At 49.0% G+C, this 20,793-nt stretch overlaps 1 protein-coding gene across 1 annotated transcript; it reads right to left on the bottom strand.

Annotated features, from left to right (window-relative positions):
* Positions 1 to 1,075: 1,075 nt before the first annotated feature.
* LOC140715701 (adiponectin receptor protein 1-like) lies at positions 1,076 to 20,202 on the bottom strand. Its single transcript, XM_073028070.1, has 7 exons — positions 20,133 to 20,202; positions 16,733 to 16,863; positions 16,067 to 16,238; positions 15,782 to 15,968; positions 14,936 to 15,123; positions 14,506 to 14,699; positions 1,076 to 1,875 (listed from the first exon to the last, which is right to left on the bottom strand). Exons 1-7 carry the CDS (start codon positions 20,200 to 20,202, stop codon positions 1,747 to 1,749), a joined length of 1,071 nt encoding a protein of 356 aa, XP_072884171.1. The 3' UTR covers positions 1,076 to 1,746.
* Positions 20,203 to 20,793: the final 591 nt, after the last annotated feature.

The raw sequence follows: 20,793 nt of genomic DNA, 5'->3' as shown, positions 1-20,793 counted from the left end.
AGAGAGATCCAACAGTCAGGAAGGCAGTTCTGCAATGCTCCATGGAGAGTGAAGGGCATAATGAGGCACTGAAGAAGTCATGGTCACCCACCACAACCAAGGAAGACCCCAGATGTGACGACTATTTGTATCACTGGACTGGATATCCGAGTCGAGAAAGTGGAACTGCCCCAGGGCAACGGCTTTTTCACTTCAAAAACTTACCTGCAGAGGTTTCACTGCCATTGTCAGATACAACGGATAACCACCAAAGCCATCTAGTCACTTTCAGAGAGCTGTGGACTTGGACCCAGAGATCCCTCTGATCATCAACACCGTTTAGGGTCTTCCCATTAACCATCTCTTCACTTTTGATCTCCCAAAGTGTAACACCTCACGTTTGTCTGGGTTAAACTCCACCTGCCATTTCTCCCCCCATATCTGCAACTGATCAATATCCCACTGTATTCTTTACCAGTCTTCTATGCTGTTCACAACGCCACCTATCGTAATATCATTTGCAAACTTACAAACTTGTCTACGCTGTCTTCCAGACCACATACAACAGGCGTCCCAGCACAGATCTTTGCGGAACATCTCTAGTCATGGACCTCCAGCCAGACTAAATCCCATCAACCAGCACCCTTTGTTTTCCATGGGCAAGCTAATTCTGAATTCGGACAGTCATGTTACCGTGGATGCTCTGCATCTATTCACCCAAAGTCCTGGTGGTACTGACACCTTGACTTGTGTCCCCTTAACCTGCCCTGCTCCAGCCCCCCTGCTCTCTCCAGGACAGGCAGACCCCTGTTGCCTCTCTGGGTTGGTGACATGAGGGGGAGAAAGCATACTGAAGACCTGGGAGGGACGGAGCGGATGCTTGTGGTCTGTAATTCCCTGTGGGGTGTGGCAGGAAGGGAACACACGTGGGGTTGCATGGGACACCAGGGTATCGATGATGCTAGCTCACAGACAAGGGGAATAGAGGTCACTGTGTAGGGAGGAAATGCCCCCTGACATGTCCTGATTGGCCAGCCTCCTGTCTCTTGGCAAGCTCCCTGTCCAACACTCCCATTGCCCCTGGGAATCTGGTCAGGGGCTAACCTGTGCCAGCACCACATTCCCACCCAGCAGGTCTTCTGTAAACAAAATGAGAGACAATTTGAATTCCAGTTCACAACAGCCAATATTTTTCTCTCTGTGCCTCGTTACAGTCCTGCCTACCACATCCTTTCCCCCCTTGCCTTTTCTCAGTTCTCTATCTCCTTATATTCCCCTCATCCCAGTCTCCATCTCTTCCTCCTTTTGTATCCCTGTCCTCCTCTCCTTCTCCGTGTCCTGCTTTCTCTCTCTCTCTCTCTTCCCCTCTCTCATTCTACGTCTCTCTCTCTCCCCATCCCTATCTCTTTTTCTCTGTCCCACTCTCCCACTCTGCCAGTATTTCTCTTCCATCTGGCTCCTCCCCTCTCATACTTTTCTTCTGTCTCTCTTTCTCCTCATCTCTCTCTCCACATCTTTCTTTCCCTCCACTCACCCTTTCTCCCTCTGTCTGTCCATTTCACCCCCTCTGTCTCTCCTGGTCACGTACTCTCTCTTTCTCTCTCTGGTTTTCGTTCTTTCTCTCTCTCCCCCCTACTCTTCTTCATCCTCCTGTCTCTCTCTCCGTCTCCCATCTCCAATTTCTTTGTCCCTCTCTCTGTTCCCTCCAACAGCAACACCCACTCTCCCCTAAGCTTCAAGTGAGTCCACGGATCGATGGAGACCAGGTCACAGCACAGTGTTGGAGGAGCAGCCTGCACCAAGTGATGAGCGGAATTCCTGAAGCTGGGAGATTCCGTGAAGGTGAACGAGCGCTGCCGCTACCACAAGAACATGGAAAATCTGGTGCGAGTGGAACTGTGGTAGAGAATACAACAATGGCGTTAGCAGGACGGCCACAAGCTTACAGCGTACATGTTTTAGTTTAGTGTAAAACACATAGGAAGAGGGAACGGAGTGGTACAGAGACAGACAGGGTGCCTTACACCTTACACACAGGGAGCACTGTAGCAAGACGGATGGGGTACGTTACGCACAGGGAGAACTGGAGCAAGCCACGCAGGGTGAGTTACCCACAGGGAGGACAGTACAGGGACAGACAGGGTGAGTTACACATAGTGATGACTGTAGTGAACTGGATATGGTGTGTTACACACGGAGAAGACTGTGCAGGGATGGACAGGGAGGACTGTACAGAGACAGACGGGGGTGTTACCTATTGGAACAGTCAGTACATTACAATGCTGGCAACTTGTTTTCAGGGGACAGACAGTGTGTTGTACGCTGGGCACTCATTTTCAGGGGACAGACAGTGTGGTAAATACAGGGGACAAGATTATAGTGGTCAAATAGCATCTTACATGCTGAGAACTTATTTATAGGAGGCATTTGGCATGTTATGCACAGTGCACTGGTTTATAGGAACGACAATGTCTTACCACTGGTACAAATTTACAGGGTCACACAGTGTATTATACACTTGAGTCTAGTATGCAGGGAACAGAAAGTGTGTTATACACTAGGCATGAGTTTACAGGGATCAAACTTTGTGCTGCACACTGAGCACTAATTTAATGGACACTAATACCTAACGCCACATTTTTATTTTACTTTATTTAGAGATACAGTGTGAAACAGGCCCTTCCAGCCCAACAAGCCTTGTTTAAAGGGGTAGGCAGTGGGCTACATGTTGGGTATCAGTTTACAGGGGGACATACAGACTGGAACACACTGGACACTTATTTAAAGGCAACTGACAGTGTGTTATCCACAGGTCACTAGTCAACAGAGACTGAATGTGTGACACATTAGGCACCAGTTTACAGAGGCCCTGTAGCTTGTTACACCAGACATCCCACCTCTCCTGGAAGTTCCAGGAGTCTCCTGCATATTGATATCAGCTCCCTGATGCCCGGAAATCCGAGAGAGAGAGAGTGAGAGTGAGAGAGTGAGAGAGAGTGCGAGAGAGAGAGAGAGAGAGATGGCAGAGTGTTCCAAAAAAACGTACTTCACCCCAGACTACACTAAAGTGTACCCCTGCCTAATAGGGGTCAAAATAATGACAGTGTTGCTCGCTGCCCTGTTTGCAACAGTGACTTTTCTATTGCCCACGGTGGGTTAAATTGTAGAAGACATGTTGAGGTGAGTTTAACAGGTGTCATTCGTGTTATTTAAACTAGCTAGCTAGCTGCTAATGAGCTACTCTGTTGCAGACATCCCACCGGGATCTCCCGGGACTCCCGAGACATCTCCCGGGAGTCTCCCGCAAATTGATGGTGCTACCTCCCTGAAATGAGTTTTTGCAGGGTGGGATGTCTGTTACACGCAGGGAACTACACTCAATAACCACTTTATTAGGCTCCTCCTGTACCTAATAAAGTGGCCATCTGCTGTTGCAGCTCATCTTCTTAATGTTTCAGTCTGTTATTTGTTCAGAAATGCTCTTCTGCACACCACTGCTTTAAGTTCAAGTCCAAGCCAGTAACCATCTAAGTTGCTTTTCGTGTCATTGCAAGAACTTTTTGGACATTGTTAACGTGGGATGCTGCAAGTTCGATTCACTGATTTGGGGGAGCTGTGTGGCTTCAGTCGTAGTGAGGACTAGGCCACAGCGGCAGTGTTGCCTGTTTACAGACGTGTCTAAAGCCAGTGCACTCCACCAGGGCAGTGTGGAGCGGCATGCAGGCCGGAGTCCGTGCTGCCCTCCAGTGTTCACTCGGCAGAAGACAAGCTGTACTGTAGTTGCAGATTTCTGTGGCATTCATGGACTCAGGATCTAGACTATTTTTTGTGTGGCTGCATTTTACTGATATTCTACATGTGCTTGCTGTCTTGTATGTGCTATGTGTGCTTTGTGCTGTGTGTGACTGTTGGTAGTGTGTCTTGCACCATGGTCCCGGAGTAATGCCGTCTCGTTTGGCTGTATTCATTGGTACTCATGTATGGTTGAATGAGAATTAAACTCGAATTGAATTATTGTCAGTCAACTGTACGCATGTAAACCACTGAATGAAACGTTCCTTCAGGCCAAGGTGCACAACACAGTACGTATAATCACACGCATAACATATGAAGTAATACTAGCACAAATAAATTAACAAATAATAAGGTGCATTTACGACACAAAAAAGTGGACAGTATGGCACTACCAGCACTTCATACATTATGAGACCTGGGTGGTGGCTGGGAATTCAATCGTCTTACCATCTGGGGGAAGATGCTGTTTCTCACCCTAACAGTTCTTGTCATAATGCTCCTGCCCGGCGGTAGGGGATCAAAGGGATTGTTGGACGGATGGGAGGGATCGTTCACAATGTTAAGGGTCCCTGATAAATATCTCCAGTGGGTGGAAGGGAGACCCCAATCACCCTCTCAGATGTCCTCACAATCCTGCCTTCAGGGACCTTGCCATCCTGTACTAGAGGGTGATACAGCTGGCCAGGACACTCTCAACGGTACTCCTGTCAAAACTGGTTAGAATGAGGCGGGGAATGTGTCCTCACACACCTCAGTTTCCTTGGAAGTGAAGATGCTGCTGTGCTTTCTTGACTAAAGAGGTGATTTTGAGGGACCAGGTGAGATCATCCATTCTGTGCTCTCCCAGAAACTCTCTCCACGGAGGAACCGTGTATGGACAGTGAAGAGTGGTCAGACTGCACCTTCCTAAAACGTGGTTATTTAAATTATCGTTGCCCTCCTGTCAGCTTGAATCAGTCAGGCCATTCTCCTCAGACCTCTCTCATTAACAAGGAGTTTTCACCCACAGAACTACCGCTGTCTGGATGTTTGATTGTTTTTCGCATCTGTAAACTCTAGAGATTGTTGTGCTTGAAAATCCCAGGAGATCAGCAGTTTCTGAGGTACTCAAGCCACTCCGTCAAGCACCAATATTAACTTCACGGTCTAAGTAACTTATACCTTCCCCATTTTGATGTTTGTTCTGAAGAACAACTTGGTTTGGCCAAATACTAAAGACTGGTGTTGATCATCTGGCTAGTGTGCTCACGGAGATCTTTAGCCTCTCGCTTCAGCAGTGTGTGGCATCCACCTGCTTCAAGCAGGCTTCAATTATTCCCGTGCCCAAGAAGGGCTTGGTGACCTGCCTCACCCAGTAGCCCTTACATCCATGATGATGAAGTGTTCTGAGAGGATAGCGATGAAACATATCAACTCCTGCCTGAGAATCGACTTCGATCCACTCCAGTTTGCCTACCAGTGCAGATGCCATTTCATTGTCTCTTCACTCAACCCTGAAACATCTGGACAGCAAAGATGCCTACATACATCAGGATGCTCTTTATCAACACCAGCTCAGCGTTTAATACCATCATCCCCTGAAAACTCATCGAAAAGCTCCAAGACCTTAGCAACAATACCTCCTCGTGCAATTGGATCCTGGATTTCCTCACTTCCAGACCCCAGTTAGTTCAGATTAGTTTACATCTCCATCAGCACAGGGGAACCACAAGGCTGTGTGCTTAACCTCCTGCTCTACACTTATGACTGTGTGCCTAAGCACAGCTCCAGTGCCATTGTGGGATCTTGTGATTTTTCGATCCCCAGGTTCTTTTAGGAGTCCAAGGTGAGTAAAAACTTGTTGCTTCACAATCGTTCATTTCAAAGTTTAAACAAAAGAACAGATAAAACTAAAAGAATACAAAGAGAAAGACAAGAAAAAAGATTGTGATTTTGCAGAGTCTGACACTTTTATACTCAGATCAGACAAATTCCTGAGGCGAGTTAAAATTCATGTGCCTATACTGAAGGAGATAAACCATATGTAACTGTTGTACCACTTTTCCATCAGTAGGTAGAGACAGACACCAAATATTATGAAAAATATACCAGTTAAATAGGTTAGTAAATGGCAATGGCTAAAAAAAACATTAATTCAACTAATATCTTATTAAAGCTTAAAAAGTTGATTCCAACACCAGATTCAAGTTTGCTGATGATACCAGTGTTGTGGACTGAATCAAAGGTGGTCGTAACTCTCACTCAATGTCAGCAACACCAAGGAGCTGATTATTGACATCAGGAGTAGGGAACAAGCCAGTCCTCCTCAGAGGATCAGAGGTACAGAGGGTTAGCAACACTGAATTTCTCTGCGATATTATTTTAGAGCCTGTCCTGGGCCCAGCACATAAGTGCAATTATGAAGAAAGCATGGTCGCACCTCTACTTCCTTAGGAGTTTGTGGAGATTCAGCGTGACATCTAAAACTTTGACAAACTTCTACAGATGAGTGGTGGAGCGTATTATTGACTGGCTGCATCACAACCTGGTAAACAATGACCAATGCCCTTAAATAGAAAATCCTACAAAAAGGAGTGGATATGGCCTAGTTCATCATGGGTAAAGCCCTCCCCATCACTGAGCAAATCTACATGAAACGCAGTTACAGGAAAGCAGCATCCATCATCAGCGACCCTCACTACCCAGGTCATGCACTCTTCTTACTGCTGCCATCAGGAAGAAGGTGCAGGAGCTTCAGGATTCACCAAAACTAGGTTCAGGAACAGTTATTGCCCCTCAACCATTAGGCTCTTGAACCAAAGTGGGGGATAACTTCACTTGCCCCAATTGTGATCTGTTCCCACAACCTATGGACTCGTTTTCAAGAACTCTTCATGTTCTCAATGTTTATATATTTATTATTATTTCTTTTTGTATTTGCACAGCTTATTGTCTTCTGCACTCTGGTTGAATGTCCTAGTGAATGTCTTTCACTGATCTTCTATCGATTTGTTGCATATGCCCACAAGAAAACAAATCTCAGAGTTGTATTGGTGACATATACGTACTGCGATAATAAACGTATTCTGAACTTTGAACTGAACCTCGGCTCCATGTCTGCATGCTTTTATCCATCGAGTTGTTGCCACATGATTGGCTGAATAGATATTCGCATTAACGAGCAGGTGTACAGGTGTACCTAATGAGTGTACAAGGATCAGAGGCTGGACACAAGTCCACAGGAGGTGTAAGTGTGCTACATACTGGACACAAGTCCACAGGAGGTGTAAGTGTGCCACATACTGGACACAAGTCCACAGGAGGTGTAAGTGTGCCACATACTGGGCACAAGTCCACAGGAGATGTAAGTGTGCCACATACTGGACACAAATCCACAGGAGGTGTAAGTGTGCCACATACTGGACACAAGTCCACAGGAGGTGTAAGTGTGCCATATACTGGACACGTCCACAGGAGGTGTAACTGTGCCACATACTGGGTACAAATCCACAGGAGGTGTAAGTGTGCCACATACTGGGTACAAATCCACAGGAGGTGTAAGTGTGCCACATACTGGACACGTCCACAGGAGGTGTAAGTGTGCCACATACTGGACACATCCACAGGAGGTGTAAGTGTGCCACATACTGGGTACAAATCCACAGGAGGTGTAAGTGTGCCACATACTGGACACGTCCACAGGAGGTGTAAGTGTGCCACATACTGGACACAAATCCACAGGAGGTGTAAGTGTGCCACATACTGGACACAAATCCACAGGAGGTGTAAGTGTGCCACATACTGGACACAAGTCCACAGGAGGTGTAAGTGTGCTACATACTGGACACAAGTCCACAGGAGGTGTAAGTGTGCCACATACTGGACACAAGTCCACGGGAGGTGTAAGTGTGCCACATACTGGGTACAAGTCCACGGGAGGTGTAAGTGTGCCACATACTGGACACAAGTCCACAGGAGATGTAAGTGTGCCACATACTGGACACAAATACACAGGAGGTGTAAGTGTGCCACCTACTGGACACAAGTCCACAGGAGGTGTAAGTGTGCCACCTACTGGACACAAATCCACAGGAGGTGTAAGTGTGCCACCTACTGGACACAAGTCCACAGGAGGTGTAAGTGTGCCACCTACTGGACACAAGTCCACAGGAGGTGTAAGTGTGCCACATACTGGACACAAATCCACAGGAGGTGTAAGTGTGCCACATACTGGACACAAGTCCACGGGAGGTGTAAGTGTGCCACATACTGGACACAAATCCACAGGAGGTGTAAGTGTGCCACATACTGGACACATCCACAGGAGGTGTAAGTGTGCCACATACTGGACACAAGTCCACAGGAGATGTAAGTGTGCCACATACTGGACACAGGTCCACAGGAGGTTTAAGTGTGCCACATACTGGACACAAATCCACAGGAGGTGTAAGTGTGCCACATACTGGGGACAAATCCACAGGAGGTGTAAGTGTGCCACATACTGGACACAAATCCACAGGAGGTGTAAGTGTGCCACATACTGGACACAAATCCACAGGAGGTGTAAGTGTGCTACATACTGGACACAAGTCCACAGGAGATGTAAGTGTGCCACATACTGGACACAAGTCCACAGGAGGTGTAAGTGTGCCACATACTGGACACAAGTCCACAGGAGGTGTAAGTGTGCCACATACTGGACAGAAGTCCACAGGAGGTGTAAGTGTGCCACATACTGGACACAAATCCACAGGAGGTGTAAGTGTGCTACATACTGGACACAAATCCACAGGATGTGTAAGTGTGCCACATACTGGACACAAATCCACAGGAGGTGTACGTGTGCCACATACTGGACACAAATCCACAGGAGGTGTAAGTGTGCCACATACTGGACACAAGTCCACAGGAGGTGTAAGTGTGCCACATACTGGACACAAGTCCACAGGAGGTGTAAGTGTGCCACATACTGGACACAAGTCCACAGGAGGTGTAAGTGTGCCACCTACTGGACACAAGTCCACAGGAGGTGTAAGTGTGCCACCTACTGGACACAAATCCACAGGAGGTGTAAGTGTGCTACATACTGGACACAAATCCACAGGATGTGTAAGTGTGCCACATACTGGACACAAATCCACAGGAGGTGTACGTGTGCCACATACTGGACACAAATCCACAGGAGGTGTAAGTGTGCCACATACTGGACACAAGTCCACAGGAGGTGTAAGTGTGCCACATACTGGACACAAGTCCACAGGAGGTGTAAGTGTGCCACATACTGGACACAAGTCCACAGGAGGTGTAAGTGTGCCACCTACTGGACACAAGTCCACAGGAGGTGTAAGTGTGCCACATACTGGACACAAGTCCACAGGAGGTGTAAGTGTGCCACATACTGGACACAAGTCCACAGGAGGTGTAAGTGTGCCACATACTGGACACAAGTCCACAGGAGGTGTAAGTGTGCCACCTACTGGACACAAGTCCACAGGAGATGGAAGTGTGCCACATACTGGACACAAGTCCACAGGAGGTGTAAGTGTGCCACATACTGGACACAAGTCCACAGGAGGTGTAAGTGTGCCACATACTGGACACAAATCCACAGGAGGTGTAAGTGTGCTACATACTGGACACAAATCCACAGGAGGTGTAAGTGTGCCACATACTGGACACAAGTCCACAGGAGGTGTAAGTGTGCCACATACTGGACACAAGTCCACAGGAGGTGTAAGTGTGCCACATACTGGACACAAGTCCACAGGAGATGTAAGTGTGCCACATACTGGACACAAGTCCACAGGAGGTGTAAGTGTGCCACATACTGGACACAAGTCCACAGGAGGTGTAAGTGTGCCACCTACTGGACACAAGTCCACAGGAGGTGTAAGTGTGCCACATACTGGGCACAAATCCACAGGAGGTGTAAGTGTGCTACATACTGGACACAAATCCACAGGAGGTGTAAGTGTGCCACCTACTGGACACAAGTCCACAGGAGATGGAAGTGTGCCACATACTGGACACATCCACAGGAGGTGTAAGTGTGCCACATACTGGACACAAGTCCACAGGAGATGGAAGTGTGCCACATACTGGACAAAGACCACAGGAGATGGAAGTGTGCCACATACTGGACACAAGTCCACAGGAGATGGAAGTGTGCCACATACTGGGCACAAGACCACAGAAGCTGTAAGTGCAGATGCTGGAAACAAGTCCACAGGGACAGACCATGTGTGACACACTGGGCCCTAGGTTATGGTGACAGACCCTGCGTGACACACTGGGCACTAGGTTATGGTGGGACTGACCGTGTGTGACATGCTGGGCACTAGTTTATGGGGACAGAGTCTGTGTGACATGCTGGACACTAATTTATAGGGACAGACCCTGTGTGACACGCTGGGCACTAGATTATGGGGACAGAGTCTGTGTGACACGCTGGGCACTAGTTTACGGTGACAGACGCTGTGTGACATGCTGGGCACTAGTTTATGGGGACAGACCCTGTGTGACATGCTGGGCACTAGTTTATGGGGACAGACCCTGTGTGACACGCTGGGCACTAGTTTATGGGGACAGAGTCTGTGTGACACGCTGGGCACTAGTTTATGGGGACAGACCCTGTGTGACACGCTGGGCACTAGTTTATGGGCACTGACCCTGTGTGACACGCTGGGCACTAGTTTATGGGGACAGAGTCTGTGTGACACGCTGGGCACTAGTTTACGGTGACAGACGCTGTGTGACACGCTGGGCACTAGTTTATGGGGACAGACCCTGTGTGACATGCTGGGCACTAGTTTATGGGGACAGACCCTGTGTGACACGCTGGGCACTAGTTTATGGGGACAGACCCTGTGTGACACGCTGGGCACTAGTTTATGGGGACAGAGTCTGTGTGACACGCTGGGCACTAGTTTATGGGCACTGACCCTGTGTGACACGCTGGCCACTAGTTTATGGGGACAGAGTCTGTGTGACACGCTGCGCACTAGTTTATGGGCACTGACCCTGTGTGACACGCTGGGCACTAGTTTATGGGGACAGAGTCTGTGTGACACGCTGGGCACTAGTTTAAGGGGACAGACCCTGTGTGACACGCTGGGCACTAGTTTATGGGGACAGAGTCTGTGTGACATGCTGGGCACTAGTTTATGGGGACAGAGTCTGTGTGACACGCTAGGCACTAGTTTATGGGGACAGAGTCTGTGTGACATGCTGGGCATTAGTTTATGGGGACAGCCTGTGTGACACGCTGGGCACTAGTTTATGGGGACAGACCCTGTGTGACACGCTGGGCACTAGTTTATGGGCACTGACCCTGTGTAACACGCTGGGCACTAATTTATGGACACTGACCCTATGTGACATGCTGGGCACTAGTTTATGGGGACAGAGTCTGTGTGACACGCTGGGCACTAGTTTATGGGGACAGACCCTGTGTGACACGCTGGGCACTAGTTTATGGGCACTGACCCTGTGTGACACGCTGGGCACTAGTTTACGGGGACAGACCCTGTGTGACATGCTGGGCACTAGTTTATGGGAACAGAGTCTGTGTGACACGCTGGGTACTAGTTTATGGGCACTGACCCTGTGTGACATGCTGGGCACTAGTTTATGGGGACAGAGTCTGTGTGACATGCTGGGCACTAGTTTATGGGAACAGAGTCTGTGTGACACGCTGGACACTAGTTTATGGGGACAGAGTCTGTGTGACACGCTGGGCACTAGTTTATGGGAACAGAGTCTGTGTGACACGCTGGGCACTAGTTTATGGGAACAGAGTCTGTGTGACACGCTGGGCACTAGTTTATGGGCACTGACCCTGTGTGACACACTGGGTACTAGTTTATGGGAACAGAGTCTGTGTGACACGCTGGGCACTAGTTTATGGGCACTGACCCTGTGTGACACGCTGGGCACTAGTTTATGGGAACAGAGTCTGTGTGACACGCTGGGCACTAGTTTATGGGGACAGACCCTGTGTGACATGCTGGGCACTAGTTTATGGGGACAGACCCTGTGTGACACGCTGGGCACTAGTTTATGGGCACTGACCCTGTGTGACACACTGGGCACTAGTTTACGGTGACAGACCCTGTGTGACATGCTGGGCACTAGTTTATGGGGACAGACCCTGTGTGACATGCTGGGCATGAGTTTATGGGGACAGTCCCTGTGTGACACGCTGGGCACTAGTTTATGGGCACTGACCCTGTGTGACACGCTGGGCACTAGTTTATGGGCACTGACCCTGTGTGACATGCTGGGCACTAGTTTATGGGGACAGAGTCTGTGTGACACGCTGGGCACTAGTTTATGGGCACTGACCCTGTGTGACATGCTGGGCACTAGTTTACGGTGACAGACCCTGTGTGACATGCTGGGTACTAGTTTATGGGAACAGAGTCTGTGTGACACGCTGGGCACTAGTTTATGGGCACTGACCCTGTGTGACACGCTGGGCACTAGTTTATGGGGACAGAGTCTGTGTGACATGCTGGGCACTAGTTTATGGGCACTGACCCTGTGTGACACGCTGGGCACTAGTTTATGGGGACAGAGTCTGTGTGACACGCTGGGCACTAGTTTATGGGCACTGACCCTGTGTGACACGCTGGGCACTAGTTTATGGGGACAGAGTCTGTGTGACACGCTGGGCACTAGTTTATGGGAACAGAGTCTGTGTGACACGCTGGGCACTAGTTTATGGGCACTGACCCTGTGTGACACGCTGGGCACTAGTTTATGGGGACAGAGTCTGTGTGACACGCTGGGCACTAGTTTATGGGCACTGACCCTGTGTGACACGCTGGGCACTAGTTTATGGGGACAGACCCTGTGTGACACGCTGGGCACTAGTTTATGGGGACAGAGTCTGTGTGACACACTGGACACTAGTTTATGGGCACTGACCCTGTGTGACACGCTGGGCACTAGTTTATGGGGACAGACCCTGTGTGACACGCTGGGCACTAGTTTATGGGGACAGACCCTGTGTGACACGCTGGGCACTAGTTTATGGGGACAGAGTCTGTGTGACACGCTGGGCACTAGTTTATGGGCACTGACCCTGTGTGACACGCTGGGCACTAGTTTATGGGGACAGACCCTGTGTGACACGCTGGGCACTAGTTTATGGGGACAGACCCTGTGTGACACGCTGGGCACTAGTTTATGGGGACAGAGTCTGTGTGACACACTGGACACTAGTTTATGGGGACAGAGTCTGTGTGACACGCTGGGCGCTAGTTTACGGTGACAGACCCTGTGTGACATGCTGGGTACTAGTTTATGGGAACAGAGTCTGTGTGACATGCTGTGTACTAGTTTATGGGCACTGACCCTGAGTGACACGCTGGGCACTAGTTTATGGGGACAGACCCTGTGTGACACGCTGGACACTAGTTTATGGGGACAGAGTCTGTGTGACATGCTGGGCACTAGTTTATGGGGACAGACCCTATGTGACACGCTGGGCACTAGTTTATGGAAACAGAGTCTGTGTGACACGCTGGGCACTAGTTTATGGGCACTGACCCTGTGTGACACACTGGGCACTAGTTTATGGGCACTGACCCTGTGTGACACACTGGGCACTAGTTTATGGGAACAGAGTCTGTGTGACACGCTGGGCACTAGTTTATGGGGACAGAGTCTGTGTGACACGCTGGGCACTAGTTTATGGGCACTGACCCTGTGTGACACACTGGGCACTAGTTTATGGGCACTGACCCTGTGTGACACACTGGGCACTAGTTTACGGTGACAGACCCTGTGTGACATGCTGGGTACTAGTTTATGGGGATAGAGTCTGTGTGACAGGCTGGGCATTAGTTTATGGGGATAGAGTCTGTGTGACACGCTGGGTGCTAGTTTACGGGGATAGAGTCTGTGTGACATGCTGGGCACTAGTTTATGGGAACAGACCCTGTGTGACACGCTGGGCACTAGTTTATGGGGATAGAGTCTGTGTGACACGCTGGGTGCTAGTTTACGGGGATAGAGTCTGTGTGACATGCTGGGTACTAGTTTATGGGAACAGAGTCTGTGTGAAACGCTGGGCACTAGTTTATGGGCACTGACCCTGTGTGACACGCTGGGCACTAGTTTATGGGGACAGAGTCTGTGTGACACGCTGGGCACTAGTTTATGGGCACTGACCCTGTGTGACACGCTGGGCACCAGTTTATGGGGACAGAGTCTGTGTGACACGCTGGGCACTAGTTTATGGGGACAGACCCTGTGTGACACGCTGGGCACTAGTTTATGGGCACTGACCCTGTGTGACACGCTGGGCACTAGTTTATGGGGACAGAGTCTGTGTGACACGCTGGGCACTAGTTTACGGTGACAGCCCCTGTGTGACATGCTGGGCACTAGTTTACGGGGACAGACCTCGTGCGACACACTGGGCATCTTGCCCATCTCTATCAAGTCACCTCTCATCCTCCTTCTCTCCAAACTGAAAAGTCTTGGCTCACTCAAACTTTCCTCATAAGACATGCTCTCTAATCCAGGCAGCATCCTGGAAAATCTCCTCTGTAAAGCTTCCACAAGCTTTCATAATGAGGTGAACAGGACTGAACACGATACTCCACGTGTGGTCTAACCAGTGTTTTCTAGAGCTTTACTATTATTTTTTTTTTGCTGTGAGCATTGAATAAAATGGCTGTCACCTTACGATTTGATTTCCTCATTGACTCTGATCAATATCACCTTCAGATCCAACGTACTTACCCAGATATCGCACTTGCCAGGGAAGAGACGCTCAGGGACGCGAGCAGCATAGACGGCAACACCCACAATGTACAGGAAAGCCATGAGGAACAGCCAGCCCAGCTGTCCAACCGTCGCCGCTTTGATGACGCCCTCGACAAACATGAAGTGAAGTGTAGGGACTAGTCCGCTCAGACCAAGACCCAGGAACACGCCTGTGGGAGTGAGGAGAGCTGTCAGCCCCTTTTCTCCCCATCCATCCTTCCCCTTTGCCCCCAAACCTTCTCCTCTCCCCATTTTCCTGCAACTCTCACCACCCCTTTCTCCCCAATCCTTCCACTCTCTCTTCTTCCAACTCCCCAGACTCCTCAACCTCTGTCCCCTAACCTTCTCCCCCTCCCCAACTCCCCCCCCCCACATCACACACAGCTGCCCTGAGCCCAGCACTCACCCGCACGCACGGCCCTGTACTGAGGGGTGGCAAAGCGGTCCCACTGAGATACCACGATGGCAGTGATGCCCAGCACACAGACGATGATTAGGTAGATGAGCCGGGGCTGGGGGGAGCAGTAGAAGGAGTAATATAACCAGGGTACGAAGCTGCCCATGATCAGCAACGCGATGCCTGAGTAATCCAACCTGCCAGCACAGCAAGGCCGAGTGAGTGGCGTGGTGAGCGGTATTCTATATATAGAATGCCCCGAACCCCCGGATTAGATCCCAGCCTGTAACCACACCTGGGGATCTTTTACTCTACATATAAAGACCCCTGGATTACGCTCGCCCCATCACTGAACTGTTCCCACAACCTATGGACTCACTCTTCATCTCGTCTTCTCGATATTTATTTATTATCATTATTTCTTTTCTATTTGCAGAGTTTGCACACGGGTTGTTTGTTCATCCTGTTCGATGCAGTCTTTCTTCGAACCTATTGCATTTCTTGGATATATTGTGTATGCCCACAAGAAATTGAACATTAGGACAACATACACAAAATGCTGGTGGAACACAGCAAGCCAGGCAGCATCTATAAGGAGAAGCACTGTCAACGTTTCGGGCCGAGACCCTTCATCACGTTGACAGTGCTTCTCCTTATAGATGCTGCCTGGCCTGCTGTGTTCCACCAGCATTTTGTGTGTGTTGTTTGAATTTCCAGCATCAGCAGATTTCCTCATGTTTGCTAATGAATGTTAGGGGTATTTTGTGCATAAACCCCTCTAAACTTTGGATTAGATGCCACCCTGTGTACCTCAGTGACCCCCACAGTCCCAGCCAGAACCGTTTGCGGACTCACTTGGAGAAGGTGCGTGAGACTGTCTCGGAGTGGCAGTAGACGGTGTGGAAGAGCCAGGAGAAGCAGAGGCACAGGATGGCGCCCAGAAAGAACATGCCGAAGACCACCTTCTCCTGCACAGGGGCCACAAAGTTGATGTTGGGCTGCAACATGTATCCCACTCCGAAGAAAAGGAAGAACAGGAAGCCTGAGGAGGAGAGAGAGAGGGCGAGGCCGAGTTAACGGAGCAGAATGGTGCCTCCCCGAGTCCGGCACGCCTTGGCGGTGGGAGCGACTCTCAGGTACCTAGTAGGTGGGTCCAGATGTTCCCCGTCTCAGTGTGCAGCCTGAAGATGCTGTAGAAACAGGCACGGAACGAGGGCATCGGCGGCCGATGACCATGGAGCAGGAAATCATTGTCTTGCAGCCAGTCGGGCAGGACATCGTGTGGGATCACATGCCACCTGCCCTCCCAAACCTGCAGAGAGTGGGACAGGGGGAAGTGGGTGGGAGGGAGGGGGTGTGGTAGCAGAGATAGGTTGGGTGGTGGTGGCGGAGTTAGGGGAGGGGGAGGGGGAGGAGAGGGATGGAGGGGGAGTGTTGGGGAGGGGTGAGAAAGAGAACAGGGAGTCAGTCCCAGCTCATTTGATTAAGTGGCACAATTATAGCACCTCTGGTCACCGAACCACTGCTTCCCCTCCTCAACCCATTGTCCAAATTCCCTGGGTTCACCCCTCCCTGTCCCTCCCCACATACATTCTCTCCTCCGCATCCACATTCTATACCCTCCTCTGTCCCACTCCCTACGTACAGTCACGATGAAGGGACTCGTGCTCATTTCCGTCCGTAGGTGCTGCCTGGCCTGCTGAGATCCTCCAGTTTTTTGCGTGTGATCCAGCAACTGGTAGAAATCTGCTTGTATCTCCACAGTACATTTGACATCAATTTTGATAGAGGCCACGGTGGTCTTACCTTGAAGACAAACTCCTCCATCTTCTCCATGGCGTGGTGAGCCTGCTGAGGAAGGGTCAGGACTTGTAGCTGGTCCATCCCCTCCTCCTCCTCCACCCCTTGTTCCAGTGTGATCCAATCCGTCGTGCTGCCTGCAGAGGAGTCAGGGAGCCCTGTCACACATTGGGAGATCTGCCTTGAGACATGCGTCACTAAGGAACCTTATCAGCCAAGATACACCCTCTTGCTACAAGCGTCAAAGGGGAAAATCCACATTCAGCAATTCATGAACAGCTTCCTCCCCTCCATCACCAGATTTCTGAACAGACAATGAATCTCATTGTTCCTTTTTTAAAACTTTTTTTAGTAATTTATAGTACTTTTACAGTACTGTGCAAAAGTCTTAGTTACGTGCAAAAGGCACATGTACAGTATATAGCTAGGGTGCCTACAATTTTTGCACATTACTGTGGTAATTTTATGTATTGCACTGGTTCACTGCCACAAAAAAACAGATTTCATAACATATGAGTGATGATAAACCTGATTCTGATCTGGGTCACTGTTGGGCCACTTCGGGGAGGCTGTATAGTGATTAAAGGCCCGAGAGTGGGAAGGGGGCGGGGAGAGGAAGGCAGAGTGAAGGGAGTGGAAAACACCAGAGTAACGATCAATAAACCAAATATTCTTCCCTGGTGTCTCAGGGCTGGGTATGTCTGCACATGCACTACCCACCCCACACTCTCTCTCTGCCACCCGTCCCACACTCCTCCCGCAATGCTCCACCCTCACCATTCCCAACATCCTTTGTTCCTGCCACTCACTCTCCACTCCACATTGACAAATACAGCACTGTGTAAAAAGTCTTAGGCACCCGAGCTATATATTGTATATGTGCCTTTTGCATTGTATCTCGCGACACTGTAATGCTGCCATCAGGGAACAACTACAGGAGCCTCAGGACACTCACTGCCAGGTTCATGAACAGTTATTACCCCTCAAACATCAGCCTCTTGAACGAGTGGGGATAACGTCCCTCACCCGTCACCGAACCGTTCCCTCAACATATGGATTCACTTTCAAGGAGCCTTCATCTCATGTTCTTAATATTTATTTATTATGATAATTTCCTTTCCATTTGCACAGTTTGTTGTCTTTTGCACATTGATTGTAGGTCCGTCCTTTGATTCTATTACGGTTTTTGAATTTACTGAGAATGCCCACAAGGAAATGAATCTCAGGGTTGTACATGGTGAAATACATGTACTTTGAACTTTGGGTGATAATAAACCTGATTTTGACCCCACCACTGAAAGGTTCCACTCTCACACCAGTACTGGTCGGGAATTTCACCGGGTGAGAGGGGACTGCCATTCAGCCCATCACAACCCAACCTAACCCCATCTTCCAGCACCAGGTGTACCGTTCCCCAGGTCTTCAGGAAGGCACACAGATGCTGAGGTCCTTCCTCTGTTATACACTGAAGATCTAGATGTGGTTGACATAAGTTGAATTTTTGATAATATCGGAATCTGAATTCATGTACGAACAATGAATTGAATTGTAAACACGAGAGATTCAGCGGATGCTGGAAATCCAAATCAACACACACAAAATGCTGGAGGAACTCAACGGGTCAGGCAGCATCTATGGAAACTGCGTTGTTTGTTATTGTCACACATGCACCGAGGTATAGTGAAAAACTGTTTGCATGCCATCCTTACAGAGCTTTTCATTACAACAGTGCATTGAGGTGTACAGAATGCAGAATAAAGTGTTATAGTTACAGAGAAAGTGCTTTGCAGGCAGATTGTGAGGTCAAGAGTCCATCTTATACTAGGAAACCATTCAATAATCTGACAGCTGTCCTTGAGCCTGGTGGTACATGCTTTTGGGCTTTTGTCTCTTCTGCCCAGTGGAGAGGGGAAGAGAGAGAGTGTCTGGGGTGGGTGGGCAGCTTTGCTGAGGCAGTGAGAGGCATAGACAATGTCCATGGAGGGGAGGCTGTCAGAATCAGGATTATTGTCACTGACAGTCATGAACTTGGTTGTTTTGCAGTAGCAGTACAACGCAAAACCACAATTACAAGTTACAATAAGAAATATAAAACAAGTAAGTAGTGTGAAAGGAGAGCAACGTATTGTGACAGTATTCGTTGGCTCACAGCCCATCCACAGATCTGATGGTTGAGGAGAAGAAGCAGTTCGAGCTCCTGTACCTCCTCCCTGGTGATAGATAGATAGATAGATAGATACTTTATTCATCCCCATGGGGAAATTCAACATTTTTTCCAATGTCCCATACACTTGTTGTAGCAAAACTAATTACATACAATACTTAACTCAGTAAAAATATGATATGCATCGAAATCACTCTCTCAAAAAGCATTAATAATAGCTTTTAAAAAGTTCTTAAGTAGTTTACTTAAATACAATCAACCCCGGTACTTTAACATATCTTACTCCTGGCGGTTGAATTGTAAAGCCTAATGGCATTGGGGAGTATTGACCTCTTCATCCTGTCTGAGGAGCATTGCATCGATAGCAACCTGTCGCTGAAACTGCTTCTCTGTCTCTGGATGGTGCTATGTAGAGGATGTTCAGGGTTTTCCATAATTGACCGTAGCCTACTCAGCGCCCTTCGCTCAGCTACCGATGTTAAACTCTCCAGTACTTTGCCCACGACAGAGCCCGCCTTCCTTACCAGCTTATTAAGACGTGAGGCATCCCTCTTCTTAATGCTTCCTCCCCAACACGCCACCACAAAGAAGAGGGCGCTCTCCACAACTGACCTATAGAACATCTTCAGCATCTCACTACAGACATTGAATGACACCAACCTTCTAAGGAAGTACAGTCGACTCTGTGCCTTCCTGCACAAGGCATCTGTGTTGGCAGTCCAGTCTAGCTTCTCGTCTAACTGTACTCCCAGATACTTGTAGGTCTTAACCTGCTCCACACATTCTCCATTAATGATCACTGGCTCCATATGAGGCCTAGATGGGAACATCCTTAATAATGATGCCACCTTCGTGAAGCATGGCCTTTTGAAGATATCGGTAATGGTGGGAGGGCTGTTCCCATGATGGAGCTGAGTGAATGTGCAATCCTCTGCAGCTTTGGCCAATCCTCTGCATTGGAGCCTCCGTACCACAGTGACACAACCAGTCAGGATGCTCTCCAAGGTTCAGCTGTAGAAATTTTCTAGACTCTTTGGTGACATATCAAAACTCCTCTCTTAACATAGCTACTAGCAGACCTTCGTAATTACATCAATCTGTTGGGCCCAGGATAGATCTTCGGAGATGGTGAAGCCAGGAACTTGAAGCTGATCACCCTTTCCACTGCTTATCCCTCAACGGTTAGTGTGTGTTCTTGCAAGTTCCTCTTTCTGAAGTCCACAATCAATTCCTTGGTCTTACTGACGTTGAGTGCAAGCTTGTTGCAATACCACAACTTGCTCCTGTAGGCCCCCTCTTCACTATCTGACATTCTGTCAACAATAGCTGACACCTTGATTCATTTATAAACACTGCTTGAGCTGTGCTGAGCCACACAGTCGTGGGTGTAGAGGGAGTCGAGCAGTGGGCTAAGCACGCATCCTTGAGGGGCAACGGTGTTGATTGTCAGTGAGATTTTATTTCCAATCCACACTGTGATCTCCCGGTGAGGATCCACAGCTGCAGAGGGAGGTAGAGGCCAGGGTTTGAAGCTTTTGATTAGTACTGAGGGGATGATGGATGATTGTATTGAACAACTCAGTCTAATGTAGATCACGAACTAGAGAAAATCTGCAGATACTGGAAATCAAGCTAGCACATACAAAATGCTGGAGGAACTCAGCAGCCCAGGCAACATCTATGGAGAAGAGTGAACAGTCAATGTTTCAGGCCGAGACCCTTCATCAGGACTGGAGAAAAAGAGATGTCAGAGTAAGAAGGTGTGGGGAGGGGGGTAGGAGACGAGGAAGTACAAGGGTGTAGATGATATGTGAAACCAGGAGAAGGGTAGGGGTGAAGTAAAGAGCTGGGAAGTTGATTGTTTAAAGAGATAAAGGGCTGGAGGAGTGGGAAATCTGATAGA

The sequence above is a fragment of the Hemitrygon akajei genome, chromosome 24 (assembly GCF_048418815.1).
Source record: "Hemitrygon akajei chromosome 24, sHemAka1.3, whole genome shotgun sequence".
NCBI lineage: Eukaryota > Metazoa > Chordata > Chondrichthyes > Myliobatiformes > Dasyatidae > Hemitrygon > Hemitrygon akajei.
Note: the sequence above shows the minus strand (reverse complement) of the source record. Positions and strands in the feature narration are given on the sequence as shown.

Coding starts and splice junctions, on each gene's coding strand:
- LOC140715701 (XM_073028070.1), bottom strand. CDS start 20,202: ATGTCAGATAGTGAAGAGGGGGCCTACAGGAGCAAGTTGTGGTATTGC. Junction 16,864..20,132: donor CAAGCTTGCACTCAACGTCA/GTAAGACCAAGG, acceptor ACTCCTCTGCAG/GCAGCACGACGGATTGGATC. Junction 15,124..15,781: donor GTCTCACGCACCTTCTCCAA/GTGAGTCCGCAA, acceptor CTGTGCTGGCAG/GTTGGATTACTCAGGCATCG.